The sequence below is a fragment of the Nerophis ophidion genome, linkage group LG22 (assembly GCF_033978795.1).
Source record: "Nerophis ophidion isolate RoL-2023_Sa linkage group LG22, RoL_Noph_v1.0, whole genome shotgun sequence".
Taxonomy (NCBI): Eukaryota; Metazoa; Chordata; class Actinopteri; order Syngnathiformes; family Syngnathidae; genus Nerophis; species Nerophis ophidion.
This window is the reverse complement of record NC_084632.1, coordinates 5,594,201-5,617,464: the sequence shown is the minus strand read 5'-3', so window position 1 is coordinate 5,617,464 and position 23,264 is coordinate 5,594,201. Positions and strand designations below refer to the sequence as shown.

Sequence of the window (23,264 nt, the reverse complement as noted above, 5' to 3'; positions counted from 1 at the left end):
TTTCACAAACATAGTACACCTTTTTTCACAAACATAGTTCACCCTTTTTCACAGGTATAGACCACCCTTTTTCACACACATAGTACACTCTATTTCACAAACATTGTACACCTTTTTTCACAAACATAGTGCACCCTTTTTCACAAACATATTACACCTTTTTTTACAAACATAATACACCCTTTTTCACAAACAAAGTACACCCTTTTTCACATACATAGTGCACCTTTTTTCACAAACATAGTACATCCTTTTTCACAAAACGAGTAAACCTTTTTTAAAAAACATAGTACACCCTTTTCAAAAAAGGATTCCACCTTTTTTCACAAACATAATACATCCTTTTTCACAAAACGGGTAAACCTTCTTTTCACAAACATAGTACACCCTTTTTCACAAACATAGTACACCTTTTTTCTGCTGACACAGTACACCTTTTTTTACACACATAGTACACTTTTTTTACAAACATAGTACACCTTTTTTCACAAACATAGTTCACCTTTTTTCACAGGTATAGACCCCCCTTTTTCACACACATAGTACACTCTATTTCACAAACATTGTACACCTTTTTTCAAACACAGTACACCTTTTTTCACAAACATAGTGCACCCTTTTTCACAAAATGAGTACACCTTTTTTTACAAACATAGTGCACCCTTTTTCACAAAATGAGTACACCTTTTTTTACAAACATAATACCGATTGTAGCTGAGATAGGCGCCAGCGCCCCCCGCAACCCCGAAAGGGAATAAGCGGTAGAAAATGGATGGAATACACCCTTTTTCACAAAATGAGCACCTTTTTTTTACAAACATAATACACCCTTTTTCACAAACAAAGTACACCTTTTTTCATAAACATAGTACACACTCTTTCACAAAACGAGTACACCTTTTTTCACAGACATAGTACACCTTTTTTCACAAAATGCATACAACTTTTTTCACAAAAGGAGTCCACCTATTTTCACCAAGTACACCCTTTTTCATAAAATGCATACACCATTTTTCACAGAATCAGTACACCTTTTTCCACAGACATAGTACACCTTTTTTCACAAACAAAGTACACCTTTTTCATAAACATAGTACACCCTCTTTCACAAAACGAGTACACCTTTTTTCACAAACATAGTACAGGTTTTTTCACAAATTGCATACAACTTTTTTCACAAAAAGGAGTCCACCTATTTTCACAAAGTACACCCTTTTTCATAAAATGCATACACCATTTTTCACAGAATGAGTACACTTTTTTCCACAGACATAGTACACCTTTTTTCACAAACAAAGTACACCTTTTTTCATAAACATAGTACACCCTCTTTCACAAAACGAGTACACCTTTTTTCACAGACATAGTAATCCTTTTTTCACAAAATGCATACAACTTTTTTCACAAAAGGAGTCCACCTATTTTCACAAACAAAGTACACCCTTTTTCATAAAACGCATACACCTTTTTTCACAGAATGAGTACACTTTTTTCCACAGATATAGTCCACCTTTTTTCACAAATATAATACACCCTTTTTCACAGACATAGTACACCTTTTTTTCACAAAATGAATACATAACAAAATTTGGTCAGTTCCTACAAAAGTACGGTGTTCAGTACTCGAATACGGCACGGTTTTGATTTGAGATCAGTACCCGTAAATACCGACAGAGTTCGGCCGGTGCCTATAAAAGTACTGAGTTGGGTAGCCATTCCCATCCTAGATTTCTGGGGTATTTCGTTTGAAGAAAAAGTATTCCAGTGCCGTCTTCTTCCTCGGCAGACATCAACGAGTGCGAGGTGGAACCCAACCTGTGCCAGTTCGGCACCTGCACCAACTCGCCCGGCAGCTTCCAGTGCACCTGCCAGCCGGGCTTCGTGCTCTCCGACAACAAACGTCGTTGCTACGGTGAGACCAGGCTCGCCGTTTTTTTCTCCTTTTTTTTTTTTGTAACCGTCAGCGCTTTGTTCCCCGCAGACACGCGGGAGAGTTTCTGCTTCACCAAGTTCGAGGCGGGCAAGTGTTCCGTGCCCAAGGCCTTCAACACCACCAAGGCCAAGTGCTGCTGCAGCAAGATGCCGGGGGAGGGATGGGGCCTTCCTTGTGAGCTCTGCCCTCGCGAGACGGAAGGTACTCTCACACACACACACACACACACACACACACACACACCCATCGTTTCTAGCCCAGGTCAAACACACATCAAGCATCCATCAATACACATGTCCATACGCAGTGTGGAGCCGCTCCATAGCTCAATAAATCTCTATTGTGCTACATATCTTCTGTCTATACACAGTGTGGAGCCGCTCCATAGCTCAATAAATCTCTATTGTGCTACATATCTTCTGTCTATACACAGTGTGGAGCCGCTCCATAGCTCAAAAAATCTCTATTGTGCTACATATCTTCTGAGAATTATTTTTTTCACTGGACAACCGCAGGACGGTGCTAAACATGTTACACGTCGAGAAGAAGGCGTGATAATCGCTGAGCTAGCTTGAAACGAGAGTGAAAAAATGTTTTCACTAAATTAGTAAAACGTTTTTTTTCACTAAATTTGTAAAAAACAATGTCTTCATTAAATTACTTAAACTTTTTCTTCACTTGATTAGTAAAACTTTATTTTTCACTTAATTAGTGAAACATTTTTCTTCACTTAATTAATAGAAAAAATGTATTCACTTGATTAGTAAAACTTTTTTCTTTACATAATTAGTAAAACTTTTTTCTTTACTTAATTAATAAAAGTTTTCTTCGCTTAATTAGTAAAAAAAATTCCTTCATTAAATTAGTAAAACTTTTATCTTCACTTAATTAGTCAAACTTTTTCCTTCCTTAAATTAGTATAACATTTTCTTCACATAGTTAGTAAAACTTTTTTGTTCAATAAATTAGTAAGACTTTTATCGTCACTTAATTAGTAAAACTTTTTCCTTCACTAAATTTGTAAAATTTTTCTTCACTTGATTAGTCAAACTTTTTTCTTCACTTGATTAGTCAAACTTTTTTCTTCACTAAATTAGTCAAACATTTTTCTTCACTTAATAAAAAAATGTCTTCACTTGATTAGTAAAACTTTTTTCTTCACATAATTAGTAAAACATTTTTCTTCACTTAATTAGTAAAACTTTTTTCTTTACTTAATTAGTAAAAGTTTTCTTCACTTAATTAGTGGAACATTTTTCTTCATTAAATTAGTAAAACTTTTATCTTCACTTAATTAGTCAAACTTTTTCCTTCCTTAAATTAGTATATAATGTTCTTCACGTAATTAGTAAAACTTTTTTCTTCAATAAATTAGTGAGACCTTTATTGTCACTTAATTAGTAAAACTTTTTCCTTCACTAAATTAGTAAAATTTTTCTTCACTTGATTAGTCAAACTTTTTTCTTCACTTGATTAGTCAAACTTTTTTCTTCACTAAATTAGTCACATTTTTCTTCACATAATAAAAAAAATGTCTTCACTTGATTAGTCAAACTTTTTTCTTTACATGATTAGTAAAACATTTATCTTCACTTAATTAGTAAAACTTTTTTCTTTACTTAATTTGTAAAAGTTTTCTTCACTTAATTAGTGGAACATTTTTCTTCATTAAATTAGTAAAACTTTTATCTTCACTTAATTAGTCAAACTTTTTCCTTCCTTAAATTAGTATAACATTTTCTTCACGTAATTTTAGTAAAACTTTTTTCTTCAATAAATTAGTAAGACTTTCATTGTCACTTAATTAGTAAAACTTTTTCCTTCACTAAATTAGTAAAAATTTTTCTTCACTTGATTAGTCAAACTTTTTTCTTCACTAAATTAGTCAAACATTTTTCTTCACTTAATTAGTGAAACATTTTTTTCACTTAATTAACAAAAAAAGTCTTCACTTGATTAGTAAAACTCTTTTCTTCACATAATTAGTAAAACATTTTTCTTCACTTGATTAGTAAAACTTTTTTCTTCACATAATTAGTAAAACATTTTGATTCACTTAATTAGTAAAACATTTTTCTTTATTTAATTAGTAAAACGTTTTCCTTCACATAATTAGTAAAACTTTTATCTTCACTTAATTAGTCAAACTTTTTCCTTCCTTAAATTAGTATAAAATTTTCTTCACGTAATTAGTAAAACTTTTTTCCTTCACTAAATTAGTAAAATTTTTCTTCACTTGATTAGTCAAACTTTTTTCTTCACCTGATTAGTCAAACTTATTTCTTCACTAAATTAGTCAAACATTTTTCTTCACTTAATAAAAAAATGTCTTCACTCGATTAGTAAAACTTTTTTCTTTACATGATTAGTAAAACATTTATCTTCACTTAATTAGTCAAATGTTTTTCTTTACTTAATTAGTAAAAGTTTTCTTCACTTAATTAGTAAAACATTTTTCTTCATTAAATTAGTAAAACTTTTATCTTCACTTAATTAGTCAAACTTTTTTCCTCCACTAAATTAGTAAAATTTTTCTTCACTTGATTAGTCAAACTTTTTTCTTCACTTGATTAGTCAAACTTTTTTTTTCCATTATATTTACTTAGTAAAACTTTATTCTTCACTTAATTAGTGAAAAAGAATTCTTCACTTAATTTAAAAAAATGTCTTCACTTGATTAGTAAAAATGTTTTCTTCACATAATTAGTAAAACATTTTTCTTCACTTAATTAAGAAAACTTTTTTCTTTATTTAATTAGTAAAACTTTTTTCTTCACTTATTTAGTGAAGCATTTTTCTTCATTAAATTAGTAAAACTTTTATCTTCACTTAATTAGTAAAATTTTTTCTTTCACTAAATTAGTAAAAATGTTCTTCACTTGATTAGTCAAACTTTTTTCTTCACTTAATTAGTAAAAAAAATTTTCTTAACTTGATTAGTCAAACTTTTTTCTTCACATAATTAGTAAATCTTTTTTCTTCACTAAAAACGTAAAACTTTTTTCTTCATTAAATTAGTAAAACTTTTTTCTTCACTTAATTAGTAAAACTTTTTTCTTCACTTGATTAGTCAAACTTTTTTCTTCACTAAATTAGTCAAAATTTTCTTCATTATCTTCAATTATTAAAAAAAATGTCTTCACTAAATTAGTACAACTTTTTTTTCATTAAATTAATCAAACTTTTCTCTTTATTAAATAAGTAAAACTTTTTTCTTCGTTAATTTAGTTAAACTTTTACCCTCACTTAATTAGTAAAACTTTTTTCTTCACTTGATTAGTCAAACTTTTTTTTCACTAAATTAGTCAAACTTTTTTTTCATTATCTTCAATTATTAAAATTTTTTTCTTCACTAAATTAGTACTTTTTTCTTCATTAAATTAATGAAACTTTTCTCTTTATTAAATTAGTAAAACGTTTTTCTTCACGTAATTAGTAAAACTTTTTTCTTCGTTACATTAGTCAAACTTTTATATTCACTAAATTAGTCAAACTTTTCTTCATTATCTTCAATTATTAAAAAAATTTTCTTCACTAAATTAGTACAACTTTTTTCTTCATTTAATTAATCAAACTTTTCTCTTTAATAAATAAGTAAAACTTTTTTCTTCGTTAATTTTGTTAAACTTTTACCCTCACTTAATTAGTAAAACTTTTTTCTTCACTAAATTAGTCAAACTTTTTTTTCATTATCTTCAATTATTAAACTTTTTTTTCTTCACTAAATTAGTACAACTTTTTTCTTCATTGAATTAATCAAACTTTTCTCTTTATTAAATTAGTAAAACTTGTTTCTTCACGTAAGTAGTAAAACTTTTTTTTCATTACATTAGTCAAACTTTTATATTCACTAAATTAGTCAAACTTTCTTCTTCACTAAATCAGTGAAACTTTTTTCTTACTTGATTAGTTAATCGCAAAATAAAACTTTAATTCTCTGAAAATGAACATAACTTTATTTCTCACAAAACCTGTACGCCTTTTTCTTTCGCTAAATTTCTAGGAATGTTTCCTCACAAACCTAAAACTTTTTTCTTTGAAAACTTAATTCCTCACAAAATTGGTAGGACATTTAAAACAAAAACAAAAGAAAAACATTAAAAACAAAAATATATCGGACATTTTGGCAAAAGGTTAGGGAAATGTCCACCAATTTAATTGAACTTGAACTGATTGAACATATATTAAAAAAAAAAAAAAAAAAATGTGTGCATGATAAAATATTAAATGCATGAAATTTTTTTTAGTAACATTATTAGCATTAAATTGCTCTGAAAACAACACAATCGACTTTTATAATGACAACAATTAAGAAAGTGGCAGCAATATTACACAATAAAAATAAAGCCGGTGATTATTAATGTCCAGTTTAATGGATTAATAGTGATAATCGAGTCACAATATCGATACCGATAAGGTGTAACGATATCGCATGATATCATGGCTCAGAAGACACACAGTACTGGAGGATGGGTGTTGTGCAGCAGCTGACCACCGGGGGGCAGTGTTGGACAACACAGCAACTTTGACGTTGCGTTCAGGAGAAAGCGACTTTTGAGTTTTTGTCGTGACGGATACGTCAAACCTTCTTTTAACTTTTCAACATTTTAATATTTCAATACTTTTTGCATGATATAATGTTGTCCAACAAAATAAAATGAGTAAACCCATGAACAAATGACCTAATTAGTGGTTATTGTGTATTATTTTCAATACTGCCCTTAACGCCTCACAACAGCAACAACAGGTGACATCGGTAAAGTCATAAAAGTGATGTTTTATTGGTGTTTTCCAGCCGCCTTCAACACTTTATGTCCTTACGGCCACGGAGCGCTGCCAGGACCAGGCAACGCTCGCGAAGGTGAGTGACAACTTTTATTCTGACAACTTGAATGTGAGTGTGAATGTTGTCTGTCTATCTGTGTTGGCCCTGTGATGAGGTGGCGACTTGTCCAGGGTGTACGCCGCCTTCCGCCCGATTGTAGCGGATATAGGCACCAGCGCCCCCCGCCACCTCAAAAGGGAATAAGCGGTAGAAAATGGATGGATGGAATTTCAAAATAAAAGTCCCTAGGGCTGCAGCTATGGACAGTTTTAGTAATCGAGTCAACTGTGGATTTGTTTCTTTGGTTTCTTTCATTGACCTTTTTTGACTGTCGTTTACCTTATTTTGCCTTCTATATTTCTTTTTAAATATTGTTTTACTTTCTTTTTAATTTTCTTACAACCTTATTTACTGTCTGTTTAACATTTTTATCTTTAATTTACCTTTTTATATATATATATGTATATATATATATAATTTGTATTTATTTTTTATTGTTTTATTTCACTTTTTATTTAACTTATTTTACCTTTTTTATACTACCTAAACCATCGTTTTACCTTGTTTTGCCTTCCATATTCCTTTTTAAACTTTGTTTTACATTCTTTTTAACTTTCTTACAACATTATCTACTTTCTGTTTACCATTTTTTATCTTTCATTTACCTTGTATATATATATATATATATATATATATACAAGGTAAATGAAAAATAAAAAATGGTAAACAGACAGTAAAAATGCATATATACATATATATATATACCTTGTATTTAATTTTTATTGTGTTAATTCACTTTTTATTTATCTTATTTTACCTTTTTTATACTACCTTTACCATCTTTTTACCTTGTTTAACCTTATATTAAACTTTTATTTGACCTCATTTCACCTTTTATTTACCTTGTTTTACCTTTCTGTTAGCCTAACTTCATCTTCTGTTGACCTTTTTCCGCATTTGTTCAACCTTGAATTCACTTCTCTTACCTTCTTTTGACCTCTTTTACTCCATTTGACCTGTTTGCTTTACATTCATATTTGATACATTCTTAGAATTTACAATCATTAAACGATTAGTGAACATGAACATAAATATAAACATGAATATGAATATAAATAAGAATATAAACCATCCATCCATCCATCTTCTTCTGCTTATCCGAGGTGGGATCACGGGGGCAGCAGCCTAAGCAGAGAAGCCCAGACTTTCTTCTCCTCGGCCACTTTGTCTAGCTCTTCCCGGGGGATCCCGAGGCGTTCCCAGGCCAGCCGGGAGACATAGTCTTCCCAACGTGTCCTGGGTCTTCCCCGTGGCCTCCTACCGGTTGGACACCTCCCTAGGGAGGCGTTCGGGTGGCATCCTGACCAGATGCCCGAACCACCTCATCTGGCTCCTCTCCATGTGGAGGAGCAGCGGCTTTACTTTGAGTTCCTCCCGGATGGAAGAGCTTCTCACCCTATCTCTAAGGGACAGACCCAAACTCATTTGGGCCGCTTGTACCCGTGATCTTATCCTTTCGGTCATAAATCAAAACTCATGACCATAGGTGAGGATGGGAACGTAGATCGACCGGTAAATTGAGAGCTTTGCCTTCCGGCTCAGCTCCTTCTTCACCACAACGGATCGATACAGAGTCCGCATTACTTCACGAATATGAACATGAACATGAATATGAACAATAATATAAACATGAACATCAATATAAACATGAATATAAACATGAACATCAATATAAACATGAATATAAACATGGATGTGAACATAAATATAAACACGGCCATTAATATAAACATGAAAATAAACATGAATATGAATATAAACATGACCATGTATATAAATATGAATATAAACATGAACATGAATATATACATGAATATAAACATGAAAGTAAATATAAACATGAATATGAACATACATATAAACATGAACATTAACATAAATATAAACATGAACATGAATATAAACATGCACATAAATTTTAACATGAATATGAACATAAACATGAACATTAATATAAACATAAATATAAGTATGAACATAAATATAAACATGAACATAAACATGAAAAGGAATATTAACATGAACATGAATATAAACATCAATATGAACATGAATATAAACATGAATATGAACATGAATATAAACATGAACATGAATATAAACATGAACATGAATATATACATGAATATAAACATGAATATGAACATACACACGAACATCAATATAAACATGAACATGAATGTGAACATGAATATAAACATGAACATGACTTTATACATTAATATAAAAATTAACATAAATATAAACATGTGCCTGAATATAAACATGAACATAAATATAAACATGAACATAAATATAAACATGAACATGAATATAGACATGAACATGAATATGAATAAGAATATGAATAAGAACATGAATATAAACATGAATATGAACACAAATATAAACATGAACATAATCATGAAAATGAATACATACATGAATATAAAAATGAATATAAATATAAACATTAACATAAATATAAACATGAAAAAACATGAATATGAACATGAATATAACCATGAACATAAATATATACATGAATATAAAAATGAACATGAATATAAAAATTAATATAAATATAAACATTAACATAAATATAAACATGAACAAACATAAATATGAACATGAATATAAACATGAACAGAAATATATACATGAATCTAAAAATGAACATGAATATAAAAATGAACATGAATATAAACATGAACATAAATATAAACATGAATATGAACATGAATATAAACATGAACACAAACATGACTATCAACATGAATATAAACATGAACATAAATATAAATATAAACATGAATATGAACATAAACACAAACATCAATATAAACATGAACATGAATGTGAACATGAATATAAACATGAACATGACTTTATACATGAATATAAAAATTAACATAAATATAAACATGTGCCTGAATATAAACATGAACATAAATATAAACATGACTATAAACATGAACATAATCATGAAAATGAATATATACATGAATATAAAAGTGAATATAAATATAAACATTAACATAAATATAAACATGAACAAACATGAATATGAACATGAATATAAACATGAACATAAATATATACATGAATACAAAAATTAACATGAATATAAAAATTAACATGAATATAAACATGAACATAAATATGAACATGAATATAAACATGAACATAAACATGAATATGAACATGAATATAAACAGGAATACAAACATGAATGTGAATACAAACATGAATGTGAATATAAACATGAATGTGAATATAAACATGAAGATGAAGATGAAGATGAAATATGAAGATGAAGATACCACTTTGTTGTCCTGCAGACATGAACGAGTGTCTGGACAACCCAGGTATCTGCCAGAATGGTATCTGCATCAACACTGATGGATCGTTCCGCTGCGAATGTCCCTTTGGATACAACCTGGACTACACCGGAGTCAACTGTATCGGTAAGAGCCCACATTTGTCTGCAGGAGCCCACTACACTACTTCCACGGGACATATCAACAGTATCATTCAACACTAAACTAATGAAAACACACAGAAAAATGTGATACAAAACAATACATAATAAAAGCACATTCAAAAATAATAAAAACAAATACTGAAATAATGTTTTTGAATACCTGCTAACTATTTCAAAATAATACTTAATAGTATAATTTAAAAATGTTTTTATAAATAAATCAAAGAATGTAAATACAGAAAAAAGGCATAATAGCACATTCAAGCATAATGAAAATAAAAACTAAATAAATAATATGTTTATTTCATCATATTTTTATAGATAAACAATATAATTAAATAACTAAACTAATTAAGGGAATAAATACAAAATATACAATAGTAAAAGCACATAATATATATATATTTATAGTGTTATAATAACATTATGTCAATATATGACATAAATAAAGGTATTAGGTAATGTGCTTTTATTTTATGTATTTATATTTCTCAATTTATTGTAGTTAGTTTAGTTTTTTTGATTATACTGTAAATATATATATATATATTTACAGTATATATACATACAGTATAGTTAAAACACTATACTAAATAATATGTGTGTATATATATATATATACGTTATATATATTTATATATAAATATTATGTGATACAGTTCATAATTTAGCTTATTTATACTGTAAATGTATTAATATATATATATGTAATATATATATATATATACATTAACAGTATAAATAAACTAAATTATATATATATATATTTATATATATATATATATATACACACACACAATAATACATTAACAGTATAATTAAAAAACTAAATTATGAATTGTATAATTTAAAAAAATCAACTAATTAAAAATACATAGAAAAGTATAAATACAAAAAAATACATATTCATTTATGTAGCGAATGTAAAGAGTCTGTCTATCTGTGTTGGCCCTGTGATGATGTGGCGACTTGTCCAGGGTGTACCCCGCCTTCCGCCCGATTGTAGCTGAGATAGGCGCCAGCGCCCCCCGCGACCCCGAACGGGAATAAGCGGCAGAAAATGGATGGATGGATGGATGTAAAGTCCTTCAGCCAAGCAGTTGAAAAATACAGAAATAAAGGCATTCAAAAATAACGACAGTAAAAAAAACTACAAGAATAAACAATGTTTTCGAGTACTTAGTAGCTTGTGATGTCTTACCATTATTTATTTGATCATATTTATGTATAATTTAACAGTATAAATTAAAAAAAACTACTTAAAAATACACAGAAAAGTAGAAATACAAAAATAAAAGCACATAAAAAATAAAAATACAATTTGAGCAAAAACTATCTTTATTTAAATGATTTATGATTAACTTTATTAAATACTTTTATATAAGTTATTAACAGTAAAATAAAAAAATAAATGTTAAATCACAGAAAATGTCAGTCTTAGAACACTGGATATCATTTTAAAAGCATAACAAAACATATTTTTAGTATTAATTGTTTATTATTTTTATTTTCCTTTTTTCCCATTATTTAATTATTACTATTATTACAAGTCAATATAATTCATGAAGAAAGTACATCACATATGTTTGGACTTTGGACTAAGAGTGGCGTTTAGATGTCATCCTAAAAGAAGGAAAAGCTCGTTGTTGACGTCCATCATCCCTGCAGACACCGACGAGTGTTCCATCGGGAACCCGTGTGGGAACGGAACCTGCACCAACGTGGTTGGAGGCTTCGAGTGTTCGTGCCAGGAGGGATTCGAACCAGGACCCATGATGACCTGCGAAGGTTTGCCATCCACACCTCCATTTTTTTAAATTTTTTTTCAATAACAAGATGCCAATAAGCGTTCTCGCTTCCTGTCTGCAGACATCAACGAGTGCTCCAAGAACCCCCTGCTGTGCGCCTTCCGCTGCGTCAACACCTTCGGCGCGTACGAGTGCATGTGTCCCGCCGGCTACGTGCTGCGGGACGACCAGCGCATGTGTCGAGGTGAGGACGCCACGCCGCCGCCGCCGCAGCCACCGTGTGTTTAATGACCTTTCTGGTTCCTCCGCCAGACCAGGACGAGTGTTCCGAGGGTCTGGATGACTGCGAGTCCAAGGGGATGACCTGCAAGAACCTGATCGGGACCTTCATGTGTATTTGCCCGCCCGGCATGCAGCGCCGGCCCGACGGAGAGGGATGCATGGGTGAGGAAGCACGTATACGGCCGCCTTTGCACTTTTCCCAGAGATCAATTTGTATTTTTGTCTCTGTGGGTGGAGGCGGGACCACCGGTATCACATTTGGTGTCTACGGTGCATTCAGAGAGTATTTACAGCTTTTTCCACATTTGATTATCTCACAGCCTTATTTCAGCATGGAATAAATGTACAATTGTCCTCAAAATTCTACACACAATAACCCATAATGACAATGTGAGAAGTAAAACAAATGTTAATTTATTAAAAATAAATACAAATTTAAAAATTGCTTGTACTTCCAATGGAAGTAGTCACAGCCTTTGCTCAATACCAGATAGGTCAAATAAGGTAAGACATTAAAATTATGCAAAATAAAAGAGAAGGCAAAGGTAAAAAAAGGTAATAATTGGTTAAAACGGGTAAAAAAAGTATGTAAAAAAAAGAAACGTGTAAAAGTAGGTAAAATAAGGTAAGACATTAAAATGAGGCAAAATAAAGAAGTAGGCAAAAGTAAAAGAAGGTAATAATTGGTCAAATGGGTAAAAAGTATGTAAAACGTATAAAAGTAGGTAAAATAAGATAATGTAAGACATTGAAATGAGGCAAAATAAAGGAGAAGGCAAAGGTAAAAGAAGGTAATAATTGGTAAAATGGGTAAAAAAAAGTATGTAAAAAAACAACAACATATAAAAGTAGGTAAAATAAGGTAAGACATTAAAATGAGGCAAAATAAAGAAGTAGGCCAATGTAAAAGGTAGGTAAAATCAGGTAATAAGTAGATAAAAGAAGGAAAAATTAAGGAAAACATTTGAAAAAGAAGGTAAAAAGTCGGTAAAATAAGGTAAGAAGTAGATAGAATAAAAAATAATGTAAGAAGTGGGGAAAAGAAGGTAATAAGGAGGTAAACGTGGAGGTAAATGAAGTTCAAAAAATTTAATAAAAAAAGAAGATAAAAAGTAGGTAAAATAAGGGAAGACATTAAAAGAAGGCAAAATAAAGAAGTAGGCAAAGGTAAAAAAAGGAAGGTAATAATTGGTAAAATGAGGAAAAAAATATGTAAAAAAAAACAACGTATAAAAGTAGATAAAATAAGGTAAGACATTAAAATGAGGCAAAATAAAGAAGTAGGCAAAAGTAAAAGAAGGTAATAATTGGTCAATTGGGTAAAAAGTATGTAAAAACATATAAGAGTAGGTAAAATTAAAAAAGGCAAAATTTGGTAAAATAAGAAGGTAATAATTGGTCAAATTGGTAAAAAAAAAGTATTTAAAAAAGGACAAAGAAGGCAAAAAGTAGCTACAATCATAGGTATGTAAAGATGGTCAAAAATTGTAAAAGGTAGGTAAAATCAGGTAAGAAGTAGATAAAAGAAGGAAAAAATTAAGAAAAACATTTGAAAAAGAAGATAAAAAGTCGGTAAAATAAGGTAAAAACTAGATAGAATAAAAAATAATGTAAAAAGTGGGGAAAAGAAGGTAATAAGGAGGTAAACATGGAGGTAAATGAAGTTCGAAAAAGGTAAAAAAAAAAAAAGAAGATAAAAGTAGGTAAAATAAAGGAAGACATTAAAAGAAAGCAAAATAAAGAAGTAGGCAAAAGTAAAAGAAGGTAATAATTGGTCAAATGAGTAAAAAAGTATGTAAAAAAAAAAGGGTAAGAAAAACATATAAAAGTAGATAAAATAAGGTAAGACATTAAAATGAGGCAAAATAAAGAAGTAGGCAAAGGTAAAATAAAGTAATAATTGGTTGAATGGGTAAATAAAGTATGCAAAAAAAGTCAAAGAAGGTATAAAAATACATAAAATAAGGTAAGACATTAAAAGAAGGCAAAACTAAGTAATAAGTGGTCAATTGGGTTAAAAAAAAGGATGTAAAGAAAAGGTCAAAGAAGGTAAAAAGTAGGTAAAGTACAATAGTAGGTATGTAAATAAGGTCAAAGAATGTAAAAGGTAGGTAAAATATGGTAAAAAGTAGATAAAAGAAGGAAAAAAATAAAGGAAATCATTTTAAAAAGAAAATAAAAAGTCGGTAAAATAAGGTAAGAAGTAGATAGAATAAAAAATAAGTGGGGAAAAAATGTAATAAGGAGGGAAACATGGAGGTAAATGAAGGTAAAAACCAAGATAAAAAGTAGGTAAAATAAGGTAAAACATTAAAAGAAGGCAAAATACAGAAGTAGGTAAAGGTAAAAAAAAGGTAATAATTGGATAAAATGGGTAAAAAAGTATGTAAAAGAAAGTCAAAGAAGGTATAAAAGTAGGCAAATTAAGGTAAAAGAAGGTAATAATTGGTCAAATGGGTAAAAAAAAAAGTATAAAAGTATTAACAGCTCTTTCCACATTTTGTTATATTACAGCCTTATTTCAAAATTGAATATTTATATACTTGTCCTCAAAATTCTTCACACAATAACCCATAATGACAATGTGAAAAGTTCCAAAAAATAAAAAATGCTAATTTATTAAAAATAAGACACAAACAAACTCACCTGTACGTAGTGTAAGTAGTCACAGCCTTTGCAAAGTACCAGATTACAGACTTTTGTTGCCCGGTTTCAGACCTGGTCCTGAATCAAACCCTTGACGACCAAACAAGGACTCAGCACATACATTTACCATTCTCCATGTCAACGAAGCAAACATGTCTGATCAAAAAAAACAAATGATCCAAAATACAATAAAGCTCCACTTTTCCAAATGCGCTAGCCCGGATGCTAATTTACATGGGATATGCCATAGACATGCTAATGATTAGCATTAGCAATTTCAACACCTCCAGTCATTATTTAATACTGTGATATAATATTTTGATATAAAGTATTAGGAATGTCATTAACAATACAACTAATTACAAATGTATAAAAAAAATGTAAATATAAAAAAATACCAACATAAAAATACTACAAATAAAATCACAAATGAATGACGTTTTGAGTAAATACCACCTTATTTATGTGATGTATTATTTACATTATTTCATGCTTTAATAATAGTTTTGTATAAATTGTTAACAGTAAAATAAAAAATACAAATAATACTAGTTACACAGAAAATATATATATTAATAAAAAAACTGAATTTAATTTGAAAAAGCATTAAATCTCTTTAGTAAAACCTTTACAATTGATTGTATATTACTGTTATTTTCCATGATTTTATTGTAATTGTATTATTGGTCGTACAAATAAACATCATGTGTCAACTCTAAAAAGACGCCACTTTTTAAAATGCGCTAGCTCGATGCTAATATACATGGGATATGCCATAGACATGCTACTGGTTAGCATTAGGGATTTTTCCACACCTCTAAACATTATTTCATTACAATATTTTGATGTAAAGTATTTAAAATATCATTAACAAAATTTAACAAATTACAAGTACATAGAATGGTACAGAAACAAAAAAAAAGATACAAGTAATAATAATTTTAAATATAAAAAACAAAAATGAATGTTTTTAGTAAAACATGTTAAAATTATTTCATGCTATATATGTTTTTTTAAAGAAATTATTAACAATAAAAAATACAAATATATAGAAAAATATAAATTTTGAAAAATATAATAAAATTATATTAATTAATAAGGCACTTAATATAATTTAAAAAAACAACTCACTTTTTGGTATAACCCTTACTATTAAATGTACTTTTTTATCATTTTTTGTCCATTATTTTATTGTCATTTTCTTTTAAGTCATACAAAGAAAGATAATATTTCAACCCTAGACGATTATTAAACGGCGTTACATGTTTTAGTACTTTTGACTAGGACTAAGAATGTTGAGTATTGTTTTACTATTGTATGTAAATAAATCACTTTATCACTTGACGGGGAAAAAAAACAAGGACAAGGTTGCAATTTTACATGCGGACAAAAGTACAATAAAAAAAAAAATCCACTTTTTAAAATGCTCTAGCTCGATGCTAATCTACATTAGATATGCCATAGCCATGCTACTGATTAGCATTAGCGATTTTACACGGCCATTTCAACAGCGCCAAATGTGTTACCGAGCAGTGCAACAAAGATGCACGTGCAATAAAACAGCTGATGTGCAGTCAGGGCGACACTTACAGTATTAACACGTTGTACGGCGCAACAACTGGCTTATTTAACTTAATGGCAAAGACTGCTTTCTGACTACGGCAAAACAGAAATGACTGCATTAAGAATCCTTTTAGCAAGAAGTGGTGTGTTTTTTTTTAACGTTGTACTCAAACCCTGCATGTCCTCCTGTGCCCCGCAGACCTGAACGAGTGCCGAGCCAAACCCGGAATCTGCAAGAACGGACGCTGCGTCAACACGTTGGGGAGTTACAGCTGCGAGTGCAACGACGGCTTCCAGCCCAGCTCCACCGGGACCGAGTGCATCGGTGAGATGTTTGCAAGCCTGCCCGGACTGCAGGTGGTCCTCCCGTTACCGTGGTTACCGCGCACTCCCATGCATGACTAATACCCAGCACACGTTAGTCCGGTAAGGTAAGAAGTAGTAAGAGGACATTTAAATGTAGTCGTGAAAGAAGGTAAAAGAGGCTTAAAAGCAGGTAAAATCAAGTAAATTGTAGATTTATAGATTTGCTTTTGACCTACAGGGAAAATCAAGTGGGTAAAATAAGGTCATAAGTATGTAAAAGAAGGTAGAAAAGTAGGTAAAATAAGGTAAGACAATAAAAGATGGCAAAATAAAGAAGTAGGCAAAGGTAAAAGAAGGTTTTAATTTGTAAAATAGGTCAATAAAGTATGTTAAAGAAGGTTAAAAAAGTAAGTAAAATAAGGTAATACATTAGAAGAAGGCAAAATAAAAAAAGGCATAGGCAAAAAAAAGGAAAAGAAGGTAATTGGGTAAAAAAAAATTATGTAAAAGAAGGTCAAAGAAGTTATAAAAGTAGGTAAAATAAGGTAAGACATTAAAAGAGGGCAAAATAAAGAAGTAGGCAAAGGTAAAAGAAGGTTTTAATTTGTAAAATAGGTAAATAAAGTATTTTAAAGAAGGTCAAAAAAGTAAGTAAAATAAGGTAATACATTAGAAGAAGGCAAAATAAAAAAAGGCATACGCAAAAAAAGGTAAAAGAAGGTAATAATTGGTCAAATGGGTTAAAAAAGTATGTAAAAGAAGGTCAAAGAAGTTATAAAAGTAGGTAAAATAAGGTAAGACATTAAAAGACGGCAAAATAAAGAAGTGGGCAAAGGTAAAAGAAGGTAATAATTGGTAAAATGGATAAATAAAGTATGTCAAAGAAGGTAAGAAAGAAAGTAAAAAAAATGTAAGACATTAAAAGAAGGCAAAATAAAGAAGTAGGCAAAAGTAAAAGAAGGTAATAATTGGTAAAATAGATAAAAAGTATGTTACAGAAGGTAAAAAAAAAAGTTGGTAAAATAAGATAAAGTAAAATAAAGAAAGAAATAGGCAAAATGAGGTGAAAGAAGGTAATAATTGGTAGAATGAGTAAAAAAATATTATAAAAAAGAAGGTCAAAGAGGTATAAAAGTAGGTTAAAAAAAGGTAAGACATTAAAAGACGGCAAAATAAAGAAGTAGGCAGAGGTAAAAGAAGGTAATAATTGGTAAAATGGGTAAATTAAGTATGTCAAAGAAGGTAAAAAAAGTAAGTAAAAAAAGCTAAGACATTAAAAAAGACATAATAAAGAAAGACAGGCAAAATCAGGTAAAAGAAAGTTACAAAAAAGTATTTTAAGACAGTTAGACATTAAAAGAAGGCAAAATAAAGAAGTAGGCAAAGGTAAAAGAAGGTAATAATTGGTAAAATGGATAAATGATTTATCCATTGTGTTGATTGGCAAACAAGGATGGCAATGCTACATGCTACATGCTACATTCACAGTATTATATTGTGTTGATTGGCAACCAAGGATGAGTTACCTCTTGTATGGCAATGCTACATGCTACATGCTACATTCACAGACATTATATTGTGTTGATTGGCAACCAAGGATGAGTTACTTCCTGTATGGAGATGCTACATGCTAAATGCTACAGTCACAGACTTAATAATGTTTTGATTGGCAACCAAGGATGAGTTACCTCTTGTATGGCAATGCTACATGCTACATGCTACATTCACAGACTTTATATTGTGTTGATTGGCAACCAAGGATGAGTTACTTCCTGTATAGAGATGCTACATGCTACATTCACAGACTTTATATTGTGTTGATTGGCAACCAAGGATGAGTTACTTCCTGTATAGAGATGCTACATGCTACATTCACAGACTTTATATTGTGTTGATTGGCAACCAAGGATGAGTTACCTCTTCTATGGCAATGCTACATGCTACATTCACAGACTTTATATTGTGTTGATTGGCAACCAAGGATGAGTTACCTCTTGTATGGCATTGCTACACGCTACATTCATAGACTTTATATTGTGTTGATTGGCAACCAAGGATGAGTTACTTCCTGTATAGAGATGCTACATGCTACATTCACAGACTTTATATTGTGTTGATTGGCAACCAAGGATGAGTTTCTTCCTGTATAGAGATGCTACATGCTACATTCACAGACTTTATATTGTGTTGATTGGCAACCAAGGAAGAGTTACTTCCTGTATAGAGATGCTACATACTACATGCTACATTCACAGACTTTATATTGTGTTGATTGGCAACCAAGGATGAGTTACTTCCTGTATAGAGATGCTACATGCTACATTCACAGACTTTATATTGTGTTGATTGGCAACCAAGGATGAGTTACTTCCTGTATAGAGATACTACATGCTACATTCACAGACTTTATATTGTGTTGATTGGCAACCAAGGATGAGTTACTTCCTGTATAGAGATGCTACATGCTACATGCTACAGTCACAGACTTTATAATGTTTTGATTGGCAACCAAGGATGAGTTACATCTTGTATGGCAATGCTACATGCTACATGCTACATGCTACATTGACAGACTTTATATTGTGTTGATTGGCAACCAAGGATGAGTTACTTCCTGTATGGAGATGCTACATGCTACATGCTACATTCACAGACTTTATAATTCGTTGATTGGCAACCAAGGAGCCCCGTAAACACATTTGGCCCGCCACAAATAAAAGAAGGCATGATCTACGCAAGAGAGGTCCCTGGCACGTAGAGCGAGGGCCGAGGGTACCTGAAGTGGAGCAGGAGTCCACAAGTGACGGCTCTGTGTCCCCGCAGACAACCGCAAGGGCTTCTGCTACATGGAGACCCTGCAGACCATGTGCCAGCAGTCCTCCACCAACAGGAACAGCGTGACCAAGTCGGAGTGCTGCTGCAACACGGGGAGAGGCTGGGGGTCCCAGTGTGAACTCTGCCCTCTGCCCGGCACCGTCCTCTACAAGAAGATGTGTCCTCTGGGGCCCGGATACACCACCGACGGCAGGGGTGAGTCCACTTCTTCATTCTAGACCAGGGGTCACCAACCTTTTTGAAAGCAAGAGCTACTTCTTGGGTACTGAATAATGCCAAGGGCTACCAGTTTGATACACACTTAAATACGTTGCCAGAAATAGCCAATTTGCTCAATTTACCTTTAATAGATAAATATATATATATATTTTTTTTAAATGAGTATTTCTGTCCGTCATTCCGTCGTACATTTTTTTTTACTTTTACGGAAGGTTTTTTGTAGAGAATAAATGATGAAAAAAACGCTTAATTGAACGGTTTAAAAGAGGAGAAAACACGACAAAAATTGAAATTACATTTTGAAACATAGTTTATCTTCACTTTAGACTCTTTAAAATTCTAAATTCGACCGAAAAAAATGAAGAGAAAAAATAGCGAATTCGAATCTTTTTGAAAAAAGAAAAAAAAAGAAATAATGGAACATCATTAGTCATTTTTCCTGATTAAGATTAATTTTAGAATGTTGATGACATGTTTTAAATAGGTTCAAATCCAATCTGCACTTTGTTAGAATATATAACAAATCGGACCAAGCTATATTTCTAACAAAGACAAATCATTATTTCTTCTAGATTTTCCAGAACGAAACATTTTAAAATAAATTCAAAAGACTTTGAAATAAGATTTAAATTTAATTCTACGGATTTTCTAGATTTTTTTTCAATTTTAATAAGTTTGAAGAAATATTTCACAAATATTCTTTGTCGAAAAAACAGAAGCTAAAATGAAGAATTAAATTAAAATGTATTTATTATTCTTTACAATAAAAAGATAAATTTACTTGAACATTGATTTAAATTGTCAGGAAAGAAGAGGAAGACATTTAAAAGGTAAAAAGGTATATGTGTTTAAAAATCCTAAAATCATTTTTAAGGGTGTATTTAAATTATACATACACAGTCTAGGCTATATATGTATATATATATATATATATATATATATTTTTTTTTTTTTCTTTTCTTTTTTTTTCTTTTTTACACACAGAGTACAGGCCAGAAGTTTGGACACACATTCTCATTCAATGCGTTTTCTTTTATTTTCATGACTATTTGCATTGTAGGTTGTCACTGAGATAACATCTGCGGCTGAGGCCACCCCAAGTTTTGTCCTTGCACAGATAGAAACAATGCAGCTTGAGCACAATAGCTAATAACTGCAGCAGCGGACTTTAAGCAAACTAAAGTTGTGTGATTATGTATATATATATATATATATATATATATATATATATATATATATATGTATTTATACATGATTATTCTAACAGCTCCTAAAAAAAAAAATATATATATATATATATATATACTTTTCTTGATGTCATACACTTGGCCCCTCCCCCACCAGACTATATATATATATATATATGTATGTATGTATATATATATATATATATATATATATATATATATATATATATATATACACATACATACGTCAATAAAAGTATGAATGTCTTAAAATTAGTATCATTTTGAGAGCAATACTCAGTTTGGTATCGATCCTGTCGCGATCTGGACCGATACACCCACCCCTAACGCCGATTGCTCGGTCAAAAGTATGTGGTCAGCCAGTGTGGACCAACACCTTCCAACGACGACCACAAAACCCGATCCCCTCAGGTTGATACTTCACACACTTTTGGTTAGCTAGCCGCTAACCGGGTATGTCCGTACACAGTGTGGAGCCGCTCCCCACGACTTAATACACCTCCACTGCACCGAATACGCTACATTTCCTACAAGTAGTATTATCAGCGGAGGGCGAGGCTTAACATGTTGCACAAGCAGGGGCAGACAGTTTCAGTTATTGTGTACTGTTTTGATCAAATAACTATTATTAGCAAGGTTTGAATATTAGGATGACAATAAATACATACAAAAATAATTAATGAGACTTTTTCATGCAGACATCAACGAGTGTCAGGTGATGCCCGACCTGTGTGTTCACGGCCAGTGCATCAACACCATCGGATCCTTCCGCTGCCACTGTGACGTCGGCTACAAGACCGACTTCCACGCTACGTCCTGCGTCGGTAAGATCACCTTTTTTCCCAACACGCGCGAAGACTTCCTGTCGCCATTTTGTTTGTTTTTGTTTGCTCGGCAGACATGGACGAGTGCGCACTGTCGCCCAAGCCCTGTAACTTCCTGTGCAAGAACACGGAGGGCAGCTACCTGTGCTCCTGTCCTCGGGGCTACAGTCTGCAGCCCGACGGCAAAACTTGCAAAGGTGATCCTCATCATCATCATTGTCGTCATCATCATCATCATCGTCGTCACACACCAAGCAGCCATTGTTTTGAAAGTCTTGGCTGTAACTTCCTGTTCAGAGCTACTGGGAATAACGAGCATACGTTCACACGTTTGTACGCGTTTAAAGTAGTCAATTTACTTATTAATCATTCCAATGTAAGATATTTGACTAAAAAGACAATAATATGTACGATATTTGACTAAAAAGACAATATTATGTAAGATATTTTACTATAAAGACAATGATATGTAAGATGTTTGACTATAAAGACAATAATATGTAAGATATGTGACTATAAAAACAATATGTAAGATGTTTGACTAGAAAAAAAATAATATGTAAGATATTTGACTATAAAGACAATAACATGTAAGATTTTTGACTATAAAGACAATAATATGTAAGATGTTTGACTTTAAACACAATAATATGTAAGATATTTGATTGGAAAGACAATAATATGTAAGATATTTGATTGGAAAGACAATAATACGTAAGATATGTGACTATAAAAACAGTATGTAAGATGTTTGACTAGAAAAACAATAATATGTAAGATATTTGACTGTAAAGACAATAATATGTAAGCTATTTGACTGTAAAGACAATAATATGTAAGATTTTTGACTATAAACACAATAATATGTAAGATATTTGATTGGAAAGACAATAATATGTAAGATATGTGACTATAAAAACAGTATGTAAGATGTTTGACTAGAAAAACAATAATATGTAAGATATTTGACTATAAAGACAATAACATGTAAGATATTTGGCTAAAAAGACAATAATATGTAAGATGTTTGACTAGAAAAACAATAATTTGTAAGATATTTGACTAGAAAAACAATAATATGTAAGATATATGACTGTAAAGACAATAATATGTAAGATTTTTGACTATAAACACAATAATATGTAAGATATTTGATTGGAAAGACAATAATATGTAAGATATGTGACTATAAAGACAATAATATGTAAGATATTTCATCATAAAGACAATAAAATGTAAGATATTTGACCATAAAGACAATAAAATGTAAGATATTTGACTATAAGCACAATAATAAGTAAGATATTTGACCATAAAGACAATAAAATGTGAGATATTTAACTATAAAGATA

General features: G+C 30.9%; 1 protein-coding gene across 1 annotated transcript in view; it reads left to right on the top strand.

The window, feature by feature from the left end:
* The window catches only part of fbn2b (fibrillin 2b), a 300,303-nt gene that overhangs the window by 268,793 nt on the left and 8,246 nt on the right, over positions 1-23,264 (top strand). The window contains exons 56-66 of the mRNA XM_061883097.1: positions 1,787-1,912; positions 1,982-2,134; positions 6,729-6,794; positions 10,139-10,264; positions 11,950-12,069; positions 12,151-12,273; positions 12,342-12,473; positions 16,720-16,845; positions 19,650-19,856; positions 21,787-21,912; positions 21,987-22,109. Of these exons, the coding sequence (XP_061739081.1) occupies positions 1,787-1,912; positions 1,982-2,134; positions 6,729-6,794; positions 10,139-10,264; positions 11,950-12,069; positions 12,151-12,273; positions 12,342-12,473; positions 16,720-16,845; positions 19,650-19,856; positions 21,787-21,912; positions 21,987-22,109 (1,428 nt within the window). The remainder of the gene's footprint in view (positions 1-1,786; positions 1,913-1,981; positions 2,135-6,728; positions 6,795-10,138; positions 10,265-11,949; positions 12,070-12,150; positions 12,274-12,341; positions 12,474-16,719; positions 16,846-19,649; positions 19,857-21,786; positions 21,913-21,986; positions 22,110-23,264) is intronic.